Source organism: Drosophila tropicalis, unplaced genomic scaffold (assembly GCF_018151085.1).
Source record: "Drosophila tropicalis isolate 14030-0801.00 unplaced genomic scaffold, ASM1815108v1 contig_993, whole genome shotgun sequence".
Classification (NCBI taxonomy): Eukaryota; Metazoa; Arthropoda; class Insecta; order Diptera; family Drosophilidae; genus Drosophila; species Drosophila tropicalis.
This window is the reverse complement of record NW_027173497.1, coordinates 724,456-745,668: the sequence shown is the minus strand read 5'-3', so window position 1 is coordinate 745,668 and position 21,213 is coordinate 724,456. Positions and strand designations below refer to the sequence as shown.

At 36.7% G+C, this 21,213-nt stretch overlaps 5 protein-coding genes across 8 annotated transcripts; 3 read left to right on the top strand and 2 right to left on the bottom strand.

Moving 5' to 3' along the window:
* Positions 1-149: 149 nt before the first annotated feature.
* LOC137586420 (ribosome biogenesis protein BRX1 homolog) lies at positions 150-1,501 on the bottom strand. The gene is given in 3 exon segments (XM_068302443.1): positions 150-419; positions 422-1,223; positions 1,292-1,501. Coding segments are annotated over 3 exon segments (1,059 nt in total). The 5' UTR covers positions 1,406-1,501; the 3' UTR covers positions 150-276.
* A 1,531-nt stretch (positions 1,502-3,032) lies between these two features.
* Positions 3,033-10,724, top strand: LOC137586409 (RNA-binding protein 45). Of its 3 annotated transcripts, none has more exons than XM_068302428.1 (15): positions 3,033-3,436; positions 3,509-3,703; positions 4,159-4,541; positions 4,612-4,675; positions 4,726-4,823; positions 4,964-5,070; positions 5,145-5,315; positions 5,382-5,455; positions 5,512-5,539; positions 5,698-9,065; positions 9,116-9,213; positions 9,354-9,460; positions 9,535-9,705; positions 9,772-9,845; positions 10,088-10,724. In XM_068302428.1, exons 1-8 carry the CDS (start codon positions 3,120-3,122, stop codon positions 5,451-5,453), a joined length of 1,407 nt encoding a protein of 468 aa, XP_068158529.1. In that variant the 5' UTR covers positions 3,033-3,119; the 3' UTR covers positions 5,454-5,455; positions 5,512-5,539; positions 5,698-9,065; positions 9,116-9,213; positions 9,354-9,460; positions 9,535-9,705; positions 9,772-9,845; positions 10,088-10,724. The 3 variants fall into 3 exon arrangements, with proteins under 3 accessions (XP_068158529.1, XP_068158530.1, XP_068158528.1); XM_068302429.1 differs by lacking the exon at positions 5,512-5,539 and adding an exon at positions 9,902-9,929 and having other exon boundaries at positions 3,034-3,436; XM_068302427.1 differs by lacking the exon at positions 5,512-5,539 and having other exon boundaries at positions 3,034-3,436.
* Positions 10,725-11,972: 1,248 nt separating this feature from the next.
* Positions 11,973-13,687, top strand: TfIIEbeta (transcription factor IIEbeta). 2 transcript variants are annotated; one of them, XM_068302422.1, is made up of 7 exons: positions 11,973-11,990; positions 12,330-12,431; positions 12,500-12,604; positions 12,674-12,836; positions 12,890-13,180; positions 13,245-13,332; positions 13,392-13,687. In XM_068302422.1, exons 2-7 carry the CDS (start codon positions 12,370-12,372, stop codon positions 13,559-13,561), a joined length of 879 nt encoding a protein of 292 aa, XP_068158523.1. In that variant the 5' UTR covers positions 11,973-11,990; positions 12,330-12,369; the 3' UTR covers positions 13,562-13,687. The 2 variants fall into 2 exon arrangements, with proteins under 2 accessions (XP_068158523.1, XP_068158522.1); XM_068302421.1 differs by lacking the exon at positions 11,973-11,990 and having other exon boundaries at positions 12,185-12,431.
* A 222-nt stretch (positions 13,688-13,909) lies between these two features.
* Hexo1 (Hexosaminidase 1) lies at positions 13,910-17,168 on the top strand. Its single transcript, XM_068302420.1, has 4 exons — positions 13,910-14,009; positions 15,032-15,115; positions 15,185-15,819; positions 15,875-17,168. The coding sequence occupies exons 2-4, from the start codon at positions 15,042-15,044 to the stop codon at positions 16,981-16,983; spliced, it is 1,818 nt and encodes a 605-aa protein (XP_068158521.1). The 5' UTR covers positions 13,910-14,009; positions 15,032-15,041; the 3' UTR covers positions 16,984-17,168.
* LOC137586404 (transmembrane protein 50B) lies at positions 17,065-18,037 on the bottom strand. The gene is made up of 4 exons (XM_068302423.1): positions 17,874-18,037; positions 17,666-17,800; positions 17,478-17,607; positions 17,065-17,406 (listed from the first exon to the last, which is right to left on the bottom strand). The coding sequence occupies exons 1-4, from the start codon at positions 17,955-17,957 to the stop codon at positions 17,297-17,299; spliced, it is 459 nt and encodes a 152-aa protein (XP_068158524.1). The 5' UTR covers positions 17,958-18,037; the 3' UTR covers positions 17,065-17,296.
* Between the last annotated feature and the right edge of the window lie 3,176 nt (positions 18,038-21,213).

Genomic DNA, 21,213 nt, shown 5'->3' with positions numbered 1-21,213 from the left:
TTAACCCACAACATACGCCCTTTTGTTCAAATCAATGTTTTCAAAAAGTGATTTCACAAAGACTAGGTTCTAGTTTTTTCATTCAAATGATTTTCAAAATTTTATAAAGTTTTTAATAAAAGAATCTCAAATAATAAAATAGAAATAGATTGTTCTGAATAAATTTCATTTAATTTTTTTGTATCCAAACATCAATTTATTATGAAATCTTCATAATAATAATGCTTTATATTTATATGTATGTATTTATTAAATGTAACATTTTTTAATATATATTTAAACCTTTTTTGCAATGCGCTTTTTTTGCCTATCTTTCTTTTGCTTGATCATATTTTTAATTACTTTAAACTGTTTTTCCTTAATCCTTTGTGTTATTGCCGACTTCGGGGTTTTCTTATTCTCCGAAGTTTTATTCGCCTTGCTGTCAGCAACATAGCCGTCTCAATAGGATCTTTATCATCGAACAGTTCTTCATTTTCGGCGCCCTCATAGGCCCTAATTGGCCGCGATGCTTCTTGATGTACTTTTTGCTCAACACGATTCACATATTTATCTTTAGCGGCCTTTTTCAGAGTTTGACGTTGCTTTGATGGGCTCACATAATCTGCATTCTCCCAGATGGCCTGCCCAGTAAATGAGCTTTCAAACACCTTTACTGGATTCATGACAAACCGAGGGCCTACCTCAGACAAACCGCCATCCTCGGATAGAATTTGAAAATTTCTAAACCAAATGCGATTGTCCAAATAGGTAAAAGTATAAACATGGTCTACAAACGGCTGACTTTTTGGATGCTGATTAGGTACTGAAAATATTTGTACAAAGAGCTCTTTTAGTAACTGGAGATGTGGGACCTCATCGAATTTAGAGTCAAAAGATAGTAAAGGTCGTGACCCTCTTAAGCAGTTTCCCGTCATTTTAAGTTCTGCCATGGTATGTATATTCTCAATAAGGAATTTGGCTGATGGACCAGCAGCTCCAGTGGCATTGGATAACCACATGTACAGATCACGCTTACGACGCCCCTCAAACAAAATAGCCTTGGTGCAGTGTTTCATTTCACACATTTCATTCACTACCGAAAGGGATTTGGTGCGTTCCATTTTTGATTCGCCACGATGATGCGGCATCAGTGTTTTAATATCCCGCATCAAATGCCGGTCCCTGTGGCTAATTCCACGAGCGCCGAAAACAAGTACACGCTGTTTGTTTATCCATTTTTCCTGTAGGTACGGTAAAATGTGGGATTGAAAAAGAACAATTCTGTTTGAACTTATTGCTGTACTCCTACCTTTTTGGGTAAAGGATCTTCAATCCTTTTCGATGGGAGTGGAGGATTTTCTTGTAATGGGACAATTTCCAGCCTCTGCGGTTGCTTTGTTTTTTTCTGAAGTTTGTAGCCCATTCTTAGTAAATTTAGCTATACAAGAGTTAATCAAAAAGTGACCCAACAACGTGCTGATGAAATATCGATGACACACATGCAGCACTACTTCTTTGAATATTTTGTGCAGTTATCGGAACAAAATAGGTCTATGAACTGGTTTAAAATATACAGGGATGTCACAGAGCTCGATAACAACCTGAAACCAACCCAAAAGCAAATGTATGGTGTCACAAAAATGCCTTTTGACAGTTTTAAATCTCGCAGATTTTCCTCGAACATTTGGATAATATTGCGCTTCTATCGAAATATGAATGAAATTAAATACTGTTGAAATTAACTTTGATTATTTTTGGATCGAAATGCATTTGAGCAATCGCTTAAATATATATTTTTATGTTAAATTTATTGTTGTACGAATTGTTGTACGTTTTTACTCAGCCATCTTAGGAGCTATCGCGATTTTGGGGCTTCTTATTATCCGGGTAAGATAAAGTATGTAAATTGTCAGGATCGGACCACTATATACATAGCTCTAGAAGAAACATTTCCATAAAAATTGGAGTATCCCCATGAAATTTACTACGATGATAGTGTTGGATATAAAAACACAGATTCAAAAATTTAAATCTGATCGGCTAAATAGAACACAAGTAATAGTGAATATAAATCGGTTCAATCGCTGCCGGCAGCGCTGCTTGCTGCACATGCATACACGCACAGACGCAACGCTACATGAACTGTATGTGTATGCGTGCGGTGCTTTGCTTAGGGAATGATGGAAGAAGAAGAAATAATGGTAAATGTTTACTATTACTACTCGGGCCCAAAACGCCCTTAAACTACATAATTTTGGTATCAAACGAAAGAGAAAAATTGCACGAGCACAACCTCGGGTGCGCCTTGTCGATTTATTTCGTAGTTTTTGAGTAATTAACAAAATAAAATTAATATTTTTAGCGGGACTATAGCTAAAAGTAGCTTTTTCCGGCTAAAAAAAGCTGTCAGATTTTGAGACAGTGTTGCCAAATGCCGAATTTTGGATACTCGAATACGCGGGCATTTTGAATCTTTTGTTCGCACTATTCTCAACAAACGAAAATATTGTTGAGTTTACAATATTTCTTGATTTTATGGAACAAATATAGTTTAGAATACAATATTCGGCTGCCAGAGCAGCCGAATATTCCTCGACTTTTGGGTTTAGATTAAAATATTTGGCTACCAGGGCAGTCAAACAGCGCGCCAAATAAAAAATAGCGTTTGACAACACTGAAATCTAGCTTTACCCGATTTTTCCACTTTTCAACACTGAAATCTCGAGTAGTAATAGTAAACATTTACCCGCAATTTTATTGTCTTCAGAAACTATCGAAATAGCTGCTATCGGTAGTCGCTTCTGTTGATTTGCCAATCGAGAGTGATACCAATGAGTCCAAATAGTTCCAAAAATGAAATGTCTTTGTTTTCTGTAACATCAACATTTTATTTGATAGATTTCGAAAACAAATTGCTTTAAAATCTCCCGATTTTTGTGACACCCCCGAATGAAAATGCTATAGGTTTAAAAAAAATTAAATGGGTTTTCGTTCCTGGAACCGGTACTAGAATTTTTTTTCCATTCGATTACAGACAGAACTAGTTCAGATTTTTTCTGTATACGACAGCAAAGCGGCAAGCATAGAAAACAAAGTAAGAGCGTCGTTAAGAGGTATTACAGTAAAAACTGCTAGACATGTCAGATTATCGGTCTCAATCACGCGGCGGGGGACGTGGTGGTCAAGATTATTCCAACGATGACGATCCACCTATGTCTCGACTTTTCATAATTTGCAATAAGGCGCACACGGAAGATGATTTTCGTGAGGCTTTTTCGCCGTATGGAGAAATTGAAGACATCTGGGTAGTTAAAGACAAGCACACACAGGAGAACAAAGGCATTGCGTATGTAAAGTTTTCCAAGACGTCTGATGCGGCTAAGGCTCAGGAAGAGATGAATGGTACGACTATAGGTAAAACAGATAGAACTCTGAAGGTTCTAGTTGCTGCCAAGTAAGTTAAACTCACCTTAAGTGTGTCATAATGGTTAACACTCTGGTCTGTGTCTGCATTCTTTAATTATAGTCGCAATCAAGGATCAAATAAATCGGAAAACGAACAGGAAAAATACGTGAGACTTTTCATAGTAATTCCAAAGACTGCCACAGAAGATGACATTCGCGATGAATTTGCCCAATGGGGGGAAGTTGAATCGGTGACAATTGTGCGGGAAAAAAACAATGGCAATCCCAAGGGCTTTGGCTACGTTCGCTTTACAAAGTTTGTACACAGTTACTATTACTAATTTAACTTAACTATTTGAATAATTTCATAAGTTAAAACCGAATTTTTCCTGCTATCTAGTGTGCAGTACACAATAGTTTAAATTCGTTGCCTTCGCTTGTTGTTCTTCGGGACTTACAATGCGATTTCGTCTGTTAAAATACAAACAATTTTTGTAATAAATTGTATCATAGACATACATATATTTATTGTTTTTTTTTAAGACGAAATCGCATTGTAAGTCTGCAGATATAGATTTTGGATGCTTTGGTCTCCCAACTAACCATTGCGCACGCAGACATTTGTATTTTTGTTGCGCCTTTCGAATAATCTGATTTTATTGTATATGAACATTGATTACCCCTTTTGGTGACTCTATCTCTTCATTACATAACATATTTATTTATTTGATCATTATTTGTTATTATTAATTTGGTTATATATAATTATAGGTTTTATTACGCTGCAGTAGCTTTTGAAAATTGTTCTGCCAAATACAAAGCTGTGTTTGCCGAGCCGAAGGGATCCACCCGAACGCAACGAGATCAGTACGGTCGCCCATCCGAAGACAATCCAATTTATGGTGGCCATGGTCGCAATAGCTCTAGTTATAACAACGGGGGCGGTGGAGTAGCCGGGGGTGGCGGTGGCTATAACAACGATTGGAATGTTTCGGTCAACAATGATATGTCTGCATTTCTACGGATGCAAAATGTTCCAGTGCCGCAGCCGTCGTGCCTGGAGGTTACAGTCAGTAATTGTGTAAATCAGGATCAACTTTGGCGGCTATTTGATATCATTCCTGGATTGGATTATTGTCAAATAATGCGAGAACGTACGTTTTAATACATGCATTAAATGAACAACATCTGAGCATCCGTATATTTTATTATAAACATTCACAGATGGTCCTCGTACAAATGAAGCCCTTGTAGTCTACGATAATCCCGAAGCAGCTATTTATGCCAAGTAGGTTGAAAAGGTATCCGGAGTATTTAATACATCTCTAAATTTTTCAGGGACAAACTTCATGGTCTCGAATATCCAATGGGCGAGCGTATTATTGTGAAGGTCAACGGAATGAGTTCAGCACGCATGGATACCTCTTTTATTGACAGTAATATCCTTACCAACAACAACAATAGGCGATATAAATTTTGTTGTTAATATTTTTATTTTGATTACCAAAAGTCGCCCGTTCGCCGTTTGTTGTTTTAAATTTTCTTTATTTTTAATACATCCCTTTCCCTCCCATAGAGCGGACTAAAAAGGATGCGATTTGTAATGTGCCCTTACCACCTGCGCAACCCCTGGCATCACCTGATGCCCAAGTTGCCCAGAGGCTTTTTATTGTGCTCTCAGCGGTAGGTGTAGAGGACTTTCAAAAGAAAATTTTAATTTTATTTTATTGAATATTTAAACTGCGTTATCCATGCAGAATTTACCGCACTCTATCTTGAAAAATATATTTTCCTGCTGGAAGGGGTTAATTGATGTCTACTTGCTGCCCAACAAAAACTGCGGATATGTCAAGTATTCGGAAGCGGAGAGTGCCCAGAGAGCCATTCATGTTTTAAACGGCGCTGAGATATGTGGCACCAAAATAAAGGTATAAAGATTACTTTGATTTTGTAATAGCTTATCGCAATAATTTGTTCTCGTTCTTTCCTGTCAGGTCATGGAGGCCGAAGAACGTAGCGGCTCGGACGGCGATGATGGTGGACGGAAGCGTCTAAGACGTAACTAATTGTAAGTATGCTATTAAAATTCAGATATCTTGAATCTATGCATTAATTTAGCCATAGTTGGATTGATTTTGTGCCATGGTCCGAGGTAAGTCCTTACTCTATATCTAAAATAAAACGTATCACATAATCCCAGACAGTTTGAACTCAGAATCAACCGCATTCACCGACCCTACGCACAATGAGTCGATCACTGATCGCTAGCATAATAAGCCAAACCCAATTTTTATCTTTCTATTTTCACAGACTCACTGACATAAACGTAAAATGTACGAGTACTTTACTTACTTGAGAAAAAAAAAAAACACAGTTCAATTAAACAGTTCAACTGACCCAACAAGAACGGAATGCAACCAGAATTAAGAACCACTGAAACTACAACATAGCATAGAGGTGAAAAAACCCGACTCGGAGAACGCTGAACGGAGAACAAATAACCAATCCACCCGTACAATTGACTTGTTCAAGAGAATGACCAGACCATAAACGGAGTCACCGACACCGCAAACCGCATTGCTACTAACAGGGACTATCAAATATCAGTATCCGTCATACCGTTACAACAAGCAGCACAACGCAGAAATATTTACATAAACGAACTCTGTGTACAATTTACTAACGTATTCCGACAAAGAAAAATATTAAATTGAAATAAAATGAAAATTATGCTTACGGCTTACAATTAGAATTACGAATTATACCAACACACATATACTACTTACATATACATACTAACATACATGGATAACATAACGTATAACAAAATTTAATGGAATATTTAATCGTGTAAATCCATTTAAAGTAAACACATATATTAATATATAAAAAAAATATACCAAAAAAAAGAGGTTCTTATAGTCGCAGTTTGAGAGAATATTATTGGCTGGGAGTGTATTTTGACCCTCTTTAAAATGAAGTAAGTAAGTCGTCTCGCCGACTTTGGTATACCATGCACCAGCGGGCGTGTCAAAAATTTTGAATAATCATAATCTGCGGGAATACTAAACAAATCTAAATGCCAAATTTGGGAAACTTAGCTTTGTTAGTGATCGAGAAAATCAGTTTTATTTAATTTGCGGGGGCGGAAGTGGGCGTGGTAATATTTTTAAACAAACTCGATAACTATACATACTACAGTCTGCTCACCAAATTTGCTAGCTCTTGCCCGTATAGTCCCCGACATTACGGTGTTCATACCGACTCGGCTGTTGATTCTATACTTTATGGGGTTGGAGAAGCTTCCTTCTGCCTGTTACATTCATTTTGGCGACTTTATTATACCACCTTACCATATGAGTGCATGGTAAAATAAGGTAGTCAAAAGGCGTGTTAGCTAAGTGTTAGTTTAAGGTTAATTTTTATACCCTTGCAAAAAGGGTATATTAATTTTGGTCAGAAGTGTGCAACGCATAGAACGAAGCATCTCCGACCATACAAAGTATATATATTCTTGATCAGCACGACGAGACGAGTTCAATATATTGTATATACTGCAGGGGTTGTATATCTCGGATTCAGCCGGATCGGACCACTATATCATATAGCTCCCATACAAACCCCAAAGTCACGAACAGTGACTTTTCTCAATAACTTCGTTATTTTATATGCTATTATCGTGAAACTTATTATTAGAAAGTTTATTACGCTTATTAACGACTGTGCCAAGTTTGATCAAGATGGGGTGACTATATCATATAGCTCCCATAGGAACGATCGGGCGAAAACAGTGACTTTGATCAATATCTTCGTGTCTTCCTATGATTGTAGGCCATTCTTTCGCAAACATAAGCCTTTTTATATAAAACGTTCTTCCACAGTGATGGCTAATAGGTAAGGAAAGAGTTACCAAAAAAGTTGCAAGGGTATACAAACTTTGACGCGGTCGAAGTTAGCCCCGGCCCTCTGGTTTTTTTTAGTTTTAATACCATCTACCCATAGGGTGAAATATTGTATTGAAATTGTCAAAATGTGTGTAACAGGCAGAAGGAATAATTCCGACCCCATAAAGTATATATTTTCTTGATCAGTATGAACAGCCGAGTCGATCTAGCCAAGTCCGTCTAGATCTCGGAGACTATAAGGGCAAGCAGACTCGTGTAGTATGTACAGTGATCGAGATTATTTGATCGATCGAGTTTATTTTTGCCACGCCTACTTCCGCAGCCGCAAGTTAGATAAAACCGATTTTCTCAAAGACTATACTAGATAGAGGCACTTAATTTTGTTTGTTTAAAAATTTTGTCACGCCTACTAATTTTCTCGAAAACTAACGAAGTTGACTTTAACTTCAATTTTACTTACGTCGATTTGTTTAGTATTCGCGCATATTCATATTCAAAATTTTTTCCACGCCCACTTCCGCCTGTCCACTTATTAGTCTTACTGCTTCTTAAAAACCTACCAAATTTTATTTAAATCGGACTAAAAAGATACCAAATAATCGTAAAAATGTGTTTTACTGGGCGGTCCATTAGGGCAAAAGTGGTCGTAGGCTAGAATGTTTATGCATCTGTAAGAGTGAGCGAGATAGTACCTAAATGCAATAAGGCATGTGAAAAAAATTTAATAGGCATACTTACATTTTGATCACTTGGTGCATGGTATACCGGAGTCGGAGAGACGACTTACTTCATTTTATTTAATCTGTGGAAAGGTACAAAGTAACATAGTTGGAAGTGATATTGAATATTAAGTTTTCTGATTGTTGAATACTCTTTAAAGCTATGACAGGCTTGCGACTGCATTTCCCCAAAGAGAAACCCTTTTTTGTTAGCTTTACTCAATGATTAAGTTTAATGAAGAATTTTCCACCAATTCGCCAAATTGCTTCCGCTGATCCCTTTCGTCTCAGTATAAATAATGAAATCAAGCCATGTCTTACTAAATGTTAGGAAAATTTGATTGAAAAGAACCAAGTTATACCTAAAACGTTTTTTATATGCGAACCAAAAATTCCCTTGGCGAGTCACGGCGATGAAGTGCTCGTGTCCATGTAAGCGTAAGCGATGTAGCCTATGCTTGCTTTCCTGATGGGAAATTTCTTTACATAACGTACATACATATCGATGGACATGTCAATTTGGTCTTATAAATTACAAATTGTTATTTGAAGTCCGGGCTAGTATACCGAAGTCGGCGATGCGACTAACTAATGGGCATAAAAACGCGAGATGGCATACAATCTATTTTAAGCACCTTGCATAAGACGCCTTTAATGCATGGTTTGATATGAATTTTGTTCAGAAGTGTGCAACGTATAAATAAAGCATTCCCGATTTATATAATGTACAAATACATATACACTCTTGATCAGCACGGTGTAAAAGACGGTGCTGGCGGTGGCTATAACAACGATGGGAATGTTTCCGTCAAGTCTGTTGTGCCTGGAGGTTATAGTCAGTGATTGTGTGAATCAGAATCAACTTTGGCGGCTATTTGATATCATTCCTGGATTGGATTATTGTCAAATAATGCGAGAACATACGTTTTAATACGTGCATTAAATGGACAACATCAGAGCATCCGTATATTTTATTATAAACATTCACAGATGGTCCTCGTACAAATGAAGCCCTTGTAGTCTACGATAATCCCGAAGCAGCTATTTATGCCAAGTAGGTTGAAAAGGTATCCGGAGTATTTAATACATCTCTAAATTTTTCAGGGACAAACTTCATGGTCTCGAATATCCAATGGGCGAGCGTATTATTGTGAAGGTCAACGGAATGAGTTCAGCACGCATGGATACCTCTTTTATTGACAGTAATATCCTTACCAACAACAACAATAGGCGATATAAATTTTGTTGTTAATATTTTTATTTTGATTACCAAAAGTCGCCCGTTCGCCGTTTGTTGTTTTAAATTTTCTTTATTTTTAATACATCCCTTTCCCTCCCATAGAGCGGACTAAAAAGGATGCGATTTGTAATGTGCCCTTACCACCTGCGCAACCCCTGGCATCACCTGATGCCCAAGTTGCCCAGAGGCTTTTTATTGTGCTCTCAGCGGTAGGTGTAGAGGACTTTCAAAAGAAAATTTTAATTTTATTTTATTGAATATTTAAACTGCGTTATCCATGCAGAATTTACCGCACTCTATCTTGAAAAATATATTTTCCTGCTGGAAGGGGTTAATTGATGTCTACTTGCTGCCCAACAAAAACTGCGGATATGTCAAGTATTCGGAAGCGGAGAGTGCCCAGAGAGCCATTCATGTTTTAAACGGCGCTGAGATATGTGGCACCAAAATAAAGGTATAAAGATTACTTTGATTTTGTAATAGCTTATCGCAATAATTTGTTCTCGTTCTTTCCTGTCAGGTCATGGAGGCCGAAGAACGTAGCGGCTCGGACGGCGATGATGGTGGACGGAAGCGTCTAAGACGTAACTAATTGTAAGTATGCTATTAAAATTCAGATATCTTGAATCTATGCATTAATTTAGCCATAGTTGGATTGATTTTGTGCCATGGTCCGAGGTAAGTCCTTACTCTATATCTAAAATAAAACGTATCACATAATCCCAGACAGTTTGAACTCAGAATCAACCGCATTCACCGACCCTACGCACAATGAGTCGATCACTGATCGCTAGCATAATAAGCCAAACCCAATTTTTATCTTTCTATTTTCACAGACTCACTGACATAAACGTAAAATGTACGAGTACTTTACTTACTTGAGAAAAAAAAAAAACACAGTTCAATTAAACAGTTCAACTGACCCAACAAGAACGGAATGCAACCAGAATTAAGAACCACTGAAACTACAACATAGCATAGAGGTGAAAAAACCCGACTCGGAGAACGCTGAACGGAGAACAAATAACCAATCCACCCGTACAATTGACTTGTTCAAGAGAATGACCAGACCATAAACGGAGTCACCGACACCGCAAACCGCATTGCTACTAACAGGGACTATCAAATATCAGTATCCGTCATACCGTTACAACAAGCAGCACAACGCAGAAATATTTACATAAACGAACTCTGTGTACAATTTACTAACGTATTCCGACAAAGAAAAATATTAAATTGAAATAAAATGAAAATTATGCTTACGGCTTACAATTAGAATTACGAATTATACCAACACACATACATATACTACTTACATATACATACTAACATACTTGGATAACATAACGTATAACAAAATTTAATGGGATATTTAATCGTGTAAATCCATTTAAACTAAATACCTACATACCTATATGTGTATATTAATAAAGAAGATTTGAAATGCTGCTTAAGATTGCAGTATAAAATAAATTTACAAACTTGACAGGTTCCGAAAAAAATGGCGCGACGGGTGCATATAGCCATGTCCGTTGGTTCGTGTTTGTCGGGATCAGCGCAAACTCTTTCTCCACAAGGTAATAAGGATCGGACCTCCTTATAATTAAGCCTCAATATGAACGATCTGTTATCTATACCTTCGTTATTTTGTTTGCAATTGCACCTTGTGCTTATTAGCTCCCAAAGAATCTGTCGGTCGAAAAACTTTTTGCTTAGGGAAACTTTTTTGCTTATGAGAATATCACCAAACTAGGTATCACAGATGTATTAATCGAAACGAAAACTAACAGACATACATTTGGTCTTTTTTACATGGTGCATGGTATTTCAAAGTCGGCAAGACGATTTACATACTTATTTTAATTTGAACAAAAAAACTAAAAATAAATGCACATTTATTAAGCAAATATGCATACCAAATATGGAGATTTAAACATTTTTATACCATACATGAAATGGTATATTAAAGTCGCAAAATGCATGTAACAGGCAGAAGGAAGCTTCTCCGATCCTATAATTTCCTAACACATATTTAAAAGCTATATTTTCTAAATGATCCTATTTTTCTATAATTAGGTTATCTTTAAGTGTCCTGTTCAAAAGTGTCGAAATTTTTGCGCAGAACTCAATAGCTACAGTATTGCTAAAAGGTAAATATTCTTCTGTTGATTTAACAGAAACTAGGAAAAAATCGCCACCTTGGCGCACCTTGGCTTGTAGAATTTTTCCCCATTTGTTTAATACCACAAATACATATGTACATAAATACATACATACATATGTATGTACATATCTATGTTTGTATGTGTATATCTTTAGGCTGTTTATAAGTCCGAGTAGCTTAAGTAAGTACCCTGAAATGGATAGACCTACTCGGCTTACGATGCTGATCATAAGAACATACAATTTAAGAGTCGAGGAATCATCCATCTGATTGTAACGTTTGTACATCTTGGGGACTTTAATATATACATACATAGTTTCAAAGCCTTAGGCTATAGGCAATTATAAAAAATTCAAGCATATTAGTTTCAGAGTTAGGTGGGCAGGTCAAGCTAAATGTGTATGAAAAACAATTGTTTACCGGATATCGATAAATTGGCAGTAAATCGGTTATTCATACAAACAGTCGATAAATTTTCTTTGTCGGCAATATCGGTGTTGGGTATTGTGTTAATATAGCGTTGCCAGATGCCAGCTTTGGGACACGCCGTCTTATGGCTGTAATAAGTGTCTCATGTAAATGAAAAGATTATTAGTTTGCAATACTTCTTAATTTAATAAATAAATATTGTCATATAAAATTAATCTCAAAGGAGCATCCGAGGTTGTGCTCGAAAATTTTTTTCGTTTAATTTGGATTTGGTCCCCGTGTAGTAAATTATATCCACTTAATGTTTTTTCAGCAGTTTCTGTTTGGATATATTTAGAAATATTTATTACACAGAAAACAATCAACTAGCAGCTCGATGTCTTAGCAATTAGTCGTTTAGCAGCACTGATTTCCAAAACTAGATTTCAACACTGAAATCTCAAGTAGTCAAAATAAACATATTCAGAATTTTCAATTTGTTTAAGGTCCAAACAAATTCTGCAACAGTCTCATTAAAATAACAAGATGGATCCTGCACTGCTTCGTGAACGCGAAGCGTTCAAAAAACGGGCCATGGCCACGCCAACGTAGGTTTTGTTGTCATATCAATATATAAATTACGATCTTAACTAGATTTGCTTTACCAATATTACAGCGTTGAAAAGAAAGCTAAGCTTGAACGGGCTCCTCCTTCATTATCTAGCGATGATTCAAAGAGGAAGATGCGACCTCCTACGGCTCCAAAGCTGGATGCATCCACGTAAGTCTAATAATATGCCTACCTAATATATGCAAATGTGTTGAACATTTTGCTATGTTCGTTCTACAGATACAAAACTATGTCTGGCAGTTCACAATATCGGTTTGGTGTCCTAGCGAAGATTGTAAAATTTATGCGTACTCGTCATCAGGATGGAGATGACCACCCCTTGAGCATTGAAGATATTTTGGATGAGACCAATCAGTTAGACATTGGTCAGTCTGTGAAAAATGTAAGTGTTTTGTTGTAGTAAAAACATACGATTATTCATTTCTATTCGCACAGTGGCTAGCTGGCGAAGCTTTAAGTAATAATCCTAAGATCGAGGTCAGCCCCTGCGGCCAAAAATTTAGTTTTAAGCCTGTATACAAGATAAAAGATGGAAAGACTTTAATGCGACTACTAAAGCAGCATGACTTAAAGGGACTAGGTGGCATACTTCTTGAAGATGTACAGGAGTCGCTGCCACATTGTGAAAAAGTATTAAAAAACCGGGCAGCAGAAATTCTATTTATCATCCGACCGATAGATAAAAAGAAGATTTTGTTTTATAACGACAGAACGGCCAACTTTTTAGTAAGTGTTCCTTCAGGATCGCATTGTCTGTATGTTCATATATTTCTAATAAAATACTTTGCAGGTGGATGACGAATTTCAAAAGCTTTGGCGGTCGGCTACAGTCGATGCCATGGATGATGCTAAAATTGATGAATACCTTGAAAAACAAGGTGCCATAGATACTTCTACGAAAAAACTTTTTCTCACCAAATTCTTTTTCTTTTTACAGGAATTCGTTCTATGCAAGATCATGGTCTCAAAAAACCAGTGCCTAAGCGTAAAAAGGCTGCCAGCAAGAAAAGACAGTTCAAAAAACCCCGCGATAATGAGCACTTGGCAGATGTTTTGGAGACTTACGAGGATAACACCTTAACACAAAAGGGTGTTATGCCTACATAATTAATTAAATTAATTATTAACGAACATGTATAATAATACCTATAAGCACAAAAATAGAGACGAACGTAATTTTCCTATAATGATTATTAAATATATAACCCCACGGTTAACAATGCCCCTTGGAAACACTTTCGCTCTAATTTACAACATTCTGTTTGTTTTGCACTTAAAAATACAAAATCAATAACAATACAGATAGGTAAAAAGCAAAGGTGCGTAATCTTTGCCGTAAGTTTCCCCCTCGACCTGTCTGCCTACCAATAACCATCACTATATTTGAGTTGTACGTTAGTTGGCTGTGTATTGGTAAATCGCTGGGGACGTGTCGATAAATTGGCAACCGAGCCAAATAACTTGTCAGTCGACACTGAAAGGTCTTCGGGTTTACTTGAAAAAAAAAATTCGATTTATTGAACTGCAAACCATCCTCCACCTAATTTTTATTCAAGTATGAAGTTCTTTATATGCACTATATGTAGCCTAGAAGATTAAGCATAATATTGGTAACCTGGAGTTAAATAAAGAATCTCGTGTAAGCCGGTTGTGGATTTAATACATTTAGCTAGAAGGGTGCATAAAAAGAGTCGCGATTAAACTTATTATTATCCCGTTCCCAAAAGGGGCGATGTATTAAATCTGGTTAGAACACTTCTGACAACACATAAAAGGAAGAATCTAAATACATGTACATATAGGCGTACATATTCTTGATATGCTTGTGTGCGATTATCATGAAGTAAATTTAAAATAGTCAGTTGAATGAAAACCGATCGGTCGAAAAATAATGTTGGTATGAGAAACTTTTTTGCTTCTGATGCCATTATCACCAAAGTAGATTATTAACTTATCCACATAATAATATAAAATTCCTGACGTTTATACACAGGTTACGAAAGAGTAACTAAAAAACTTAGAAGAGTGTAAAAAATTCGGCTCGGCCAATGTTAGCTTTCACCCACTGGTTTATGTCTTTGTCTTGTTCAAAAGTTGGCTAACAGTGGGGTTACATATATACATGTAAATCATGGTTTTAAGTATATATTTATATGTATGTATTTGTACTTCTTAATTTATTTCAAAACGAACTCAAAAAATAGATTTTTCCTGGTTTAAGGAAAATCACAATTCCAGTACAAATAAACGGCAAAACCATTTTTTGTTTTTTTGTACACTTTGAAAGATATATATAAATAAAAAATAACCTGTATAAAAAAAATAGTAGATATCGTGTGCGAGGACAATGTTAGTTCCTGTTTGCATATTTCTAAAATTAAAGTTATTGACAAATCGGTACAAGGGTATACAAAGTTCGGCATGGCCGCTGTTAATCCAACCCTGTGGCTATGTACACTTTTTTACAGCTGTGCAGTTGCTCTCCATTCAAAACTTGTTTTCCGAATACATTAATTTAAGCTCGTCTTTTAGCTTATTGCGAGTCAACCAGTAAACTTTGTAATCGTTTTCTTCTAGCGTCGTCAAAATGAGGTGGAATTTGTTTGCCTTTGTCTTTCCACTGGCATCGTTCCTTTGTTTGGGAGCAGCTCACAGGGGAGAGTAAGTTTTGTTTTACTAATGACAAGACTAAACAAATTCTATTTCACTTAATTCCTTATTTTATTTCAGTGACCTTGTCTATGGCTACAAATGCCATAATGCAAAATGCCGCAAAGTTGAGTTAAACGAGGATAACTTTGCCAAGGCAATTAGTATGCCAGTTTGCAGACTGTTTTGCGGCAGTTCCATTGGCACCTTGTGGCCAAAGCCCACAGGAGAAGTGCGTGTTGAAATGCTTATGCGTCAAATAGATGTGTCATCAATTAAATTCAATGTCGCAGGTAAAGGACATAAGGATAAACTATGGGGACAAGTAGAAAACAGATGGCTAAATTTGATTGACACCCAAATACCTAGCAGGAAGACTCTGAGAAGAGGTGGTTACAGCTTATCCATCAACATTAACATAGAGCAAACTGAAGTCAGCCCAAGACTCACCTTAGAGACTGATGAAAGCTATCGACTAAATATAATTTCGGACTTCAACGGACTGGTTAATACCAACATAACTGCTAACAATTTCTTTGGTGCTCGCCATGGCTTGGAAACGTTGGCTCAACTGATTGTGTATGATGATATTCGCCGGGAAGTCCAAGTTGTGGCCAATGCGACTATTAGCGATGCACCGGTTTACAAATGGCGTGGGCTATTGTTGGACACCTCCCGTAACTACTACTCTGTGCAGTCTCTTAAGCGAACGTTAGGTACGTAAACCTAATCTAATTAAGACAGCTTCATCATTAAAAATTTGCATTACAGATGGAATGGCTTTGGTGAAACTGAATACTTTTCATTTTCACATTACTGACTCTCACAGCTTCCCGCTACAGGTGAGCAATCGACCAGAGCTTCACAAGCTTGGTGCCTACACCTCGCGAAAGGTGTACACGCATGAAGATATAACTGATTTGGTAGACTATGGTCGGATGCGTGGCATTCGGGTAATGCCAGAGTTCGACGCTCCTGCACATGTTGGAGAGGGATGGCAGCATAAGAATATGACTGCCTGCTTCAATGCTCAACCGTGGAAAGATTTTTGCGTAGAACCGCCATGCGGCCAACTAGATCCTACTGTTAGTGGCCTTTATGATGTTCTTGAGGATATTTACAGTGACATGTTTAAACTTTTTAAGCCAGATGTGTTTCACATGGGCGGTGATGAGGTATCCGTCAATTGTTGGAACAGCAGCGAACAAATCCGACAATGGATGCTGGACCAGGATTGGGGCCTAAATACATCCGACTTTATGCGATTGTGGGGACACTTTCAAACGAAAGCACTGCAAAGAGTGGATCGCGTTTCTAATGCGTCCACAACACCTATAATTTTGTGGACGAGTCACCTAACAGAGGAACCTTTTATTGATGAATATTTAGACCCTGAGCGATACTTTATTCAGATTTGGACAACAGGCGTCGATCCACAGATTAAACAAATTTTAAAACGTGGATTCAAGATAATTGTATCTAACTACGATGCTTTATACTTTGACTGTGGTGGAGCTGGCTGGGTGACAAATGGGAATAACTGGTGCTCACCCTACATAGGCTGGCAAAAGGTCTATGAGAACAACCTGGATACAATGGCCGGAGACTATAAGGATCATGTTCTCGGTGCTGAAGCTGCTATTTGGTCGGAGCAAATTGATGAGCACACACTGGATAATCGGTTTTGGCCAAGAGCAAGTGCTCTGGCTGAGCGCTTGTGGTCGAATCCTACGCTTACCTGGAAAGAAGCCGAGTCCCGTCTCCTACTTCATCGTGAGCGGCTTGTAGAGAATGGACTGGGTGCGGAGGCTATGCAACCGCAGTGGTGCCTTCAGAATGAGAATGAGTGCCCTATTGATGCGTATGATGAACAAGTGTGATTGGCAATTTGGTATCCCTTGCTTGCAGTTCTCGCCATTATAACTTTTATAAGAGCTGCAATTAAATGATCAGTTTGCACGTTTATTTGTCGCTACCGATTTCAGTTTAATTAAGGTTCTTTGTCGTCTTTTATAATATGTGTAAATGAGATTAATATACATTAAAACGTGATTTTGGAAAGAGCCATGTGGCATAGGCCAGCTTTTCTTTATGACATTCTCTTAGTCGGTTCATTTTTATGTTCGTGGGTATGTCTAAATGGTTATTGCGTTCTAGATGTACATATGTATGCATATTACTGAATGCGAATCTTTACTCGTTCCATGCTTCTTCGTTGCGGCCGAATTTGTATACAAGATTGCTGAGGAGTATAAAGAAGTTTTGCACCAACAAGGCAACACCCAGACTGGAATCTTTGTTTTCTGAAAGCATTAAGACATTAAATAGTGTTGGTTTTATAGTTTTTTTTCTTTTTTAAGCACAAAGTACTTACTGTCGTTAATAAAGTCATCAATCATTACCCAAATGGCAGCAATTATGGACGCAAAGCCTATCACGAACCCAATAAGCAACCATAGCTTGGCAATCCGTGCTCCTACTTCTGATGAGTTATTTTCCGATATCTATTAAGGGAAAAATTAATCATTTGTAACCGCAGACCCTCTAATGCCCCTCGCTTACATGTTCTCCTTTAACGGAATTCACCATGCAAAAGCTAATAGTGCCAAAGACTCCTATGAATACGTGCCCTGTGGTAATTAGATGTTGGCTATCGCCGGACATAGCATCTATCAGTGTCCACCAGCCAGCGAAGAACTATGTAGGAAAACACAAAGAAAGATACGGTTTAATTTTTGCTTCTTTGGTTAACACATGTGTACATTAATACCAGTAAACCAGCCACTAGGGAGGAGTTCTTATTTCTGGACGTCTCTGATGTAAACCAATTTCTGACATTTTCCAGCACATCCATTTTCTGTTTTTTTTTTTTTTTGTAATGTTCTTTGTATTTTATAATAAAAATTGTTTTTATTTAGAGGCAACTAGAGATGAACAATATGCGTATGGTCGTCAAGTTATCGTCACTGTTAAAGTCGACCTATCGTCCCTCCTCTGTTAAGCCACTGTTAACTTTTTCACATTTTTATGTCCGTCAAGTTAGCGACACTGTTAAACTCGAGTTAGCGACGGTCCTCTGTTAACCCTCTGTAAAGTTTTTTGTATTTTTATATTTTAAATTTTCAGCTATTTATTAACTTTTTTGAAACAAATAAAGCCTTAAATTATTAAGAATAGATTAAATTTTTGTTTTAATTCAGTTTTGAGGGTTTTTGAGCATTCCATGTATTGACAATTTCTTCACGAAAATGTCCTTTTTTCGTTTTCGTATAGCTCCAAAATATTGCAACGGCTCAATGAAGATTGAATGCCAGATTATTCCCCAATTATTCATCTATATTCCCACCAAGTTTAGTTAAAATTCCTCACACGGTTTTCGAGAAAATTGCATTTTTTTGAACCAACCATGATTTTACCCATACAAAATGTTTCAAAAATTACGTCGACTTTATCGGGCAAAAACTCGACTATATGGTAACGGCTCAATGAAGATTGAATGCCAGAATTTAGGTATGACTGTCTGGAATACGTCCAGAAAATTTCAGCAAAATTCCTCGTAACGTTTTCGAGAAAAATGCATAAATGTGGGGGTACCTTCCGAAAACAATGATTTTTTAAGCAAATGCAATTCGCCAATGTTCTTCTTCTTCCTCCTTTAATTCGCCCCTTACAAAATGAGTGAAAAAATGGGCTAACTTTGTTGGGTAAAAACTCGACTATATAGTAACGGCTCAATGAAGATTGAATGCCAGAATTTAGGTACGACTTTTTCAAATATGTTTGGGTTATTTTATTCTAGATTCCTCGTAACGTTTTCGAGAAAAATGCATACATATGTGGGTACTTTTTGCCCGCAAATTTTTTTTAATGTCAATTGGCCCAGCTGTTTTTTCAATTCGCCACTCAACATATGGCCATTTCGCCCCATACAAAATGAGTTAAAAAATGGGCTGACTTTGTTGGGCAAAAACTCGACTATATGGTAACGGCTCAATGAAGATTGAATGCCAGAATTTAGGTACGACTTTTTCAAATATGTTCAGAGAGTTTCAGCAAAATTCCTCGTAACGTTTTCGAGAAAAATGCATAAATGTGGGGGTACTTTTTGCCGGCAAATTTTGTTCATTGTCAATTCGCCCAACCATTTGTCTCAAAATGTCAAGCATTACAGAGTTAGTCCTGTCGTTGTACAAAAGTGATTCTTCCGGGAATAAAAATTTCCCAACTATTAGTTAATAAATCTGTATAAAAGACAAAACTAAAAAAATTAAAGGAAAAATACGTAAAGTTCAAATTGAATTGTCGGAAAAAAAAAAGAATGAGGCGTATGCAATTGTATATTATTATATATATTTTAATCAAAAAATTAATTTTATTTTTCAACAGAATTCTAAAAAGAATTCTATCTAAATGTGCAAAATTGGTGTTTTATAATAATCTTGACTAAATAAAAAAATTATTATTTCGGAAGGAGTTTACCAAAAGTAAACCACTGTGCAATGGCATTCTTGTACGTTTCACGCACACTATAAATTTTTTGTTACTCTCTGTTATTGGCCCTGTTCGTTTCAATTTCCAACTAGCATTGTGGTGTTGGTGGGAAATGACTTTTTTGCTAAAATATATTTTTATAAGAGAGTGGGTTCAAATCCACGCCAAGGATGCATGGAAAAAGAGGACGGGCTAACTTTTTTTTATGGATATTTTTTTTTTCGATTTATTTTAATGGATAAACGACAAGAAATATTTCTTGTTACTTTCTTATTGCCTCTGATCGTACGAAATTCTCATAAATAGGGTAGTGGTAAATGGCTTATTGTCTGGTGCGTTCACAACGGAGACGCGGTTCGAACCCGCGCCGGGTATATCAAGAGGAGTGACTATTCTTTTTTTTAATATTTTTTTCCGTCTGTCAGTTTGTTGTTTTTCAAAAAAAACTAATTTTGTTTTTTTTTTTGCTATTTAGTTAATAAAATGATATAAAAATGAAATATTTGGTTAAATGCTAAATACACAACCAGTATGATGTCAGTTCTTTTTGTAATGATCGTGTGGTGTAAGCTGTAAGTGAATGGGGACGATACGGTATTGATGCAGATGCATGGTGTGATGTGTTGGTTCAAATCTCAGTAATGTCGTGTCATATTTTCTTTTCCTTTTTTTTTAATCAAATTTTTTTTTTTAATGTGTTCATACATAATTTATTACATTTATGTACATACATATATGTATGGGATTTTCTTCATACAAATATGTATGTATGTATACACATACATATATGTATGTACACTCAAGTATGTGTGTCTATGTATGACATACATATATTATGCCTACAACACACATAGGCTTCTGATCCCATTTTTCCCGGAATTCTGGCACACGCCAGCGTCTATCCCTTTCCCTTTCTTTCCCGCCCAAAAAAGTTACAAGTACATACATATGTAAATAAATTTGATTTTATTCATTTATTTTGTTTTTTTTAAATTTGCCTTCTAAGGCCGCCATTATTGTTGTTGGCGGCGGTGGTGGTGGTGGTGTTGGTGGCGGTGGTGGCGGTGGTGGTGGTGGCGGTGGTGGCGGTGGCGGTGCCGTCTTTACTTTGGCAACGGCCACACGCTTGGGTTTTCCCCTTTTGAGCACCCCACGCACCCCATTTTTTTTTGAAATTTTTCGGGCGCCTTTGGCCCTGGCCACCATCTGCGGTGATGTTGACCGTCTGGAAATAAATAAAAATATAAATTAATTATAATTCATTATCAAAAAAAAACAAAATTACTTACACAATTTTTAAAAATATAATTCATGTTTAATGGATGCCTGGTGATCGTCGATTGAATGTTTTTAGAGATGCCACACTCCATGCTTGCAATTTATCGGAAGCTATATTATCGATACTTTGGCCATCGATATTTTGAGTAATTATCGAACTTTTTGAGTCGAATTGCAATTTTTTTAAAAAGTTATCTTAAAAGTTGTCCAAATATTTTGCCATGATCATCACATTGAACCAGTCTCATAATCTCTTGCTTTTGGCCATTAAATTTAAAAGATTTTATTTAAATACAAATGGTCATACATTGGTGCAAGCCTTATTTGTTTGCAGCAAATTT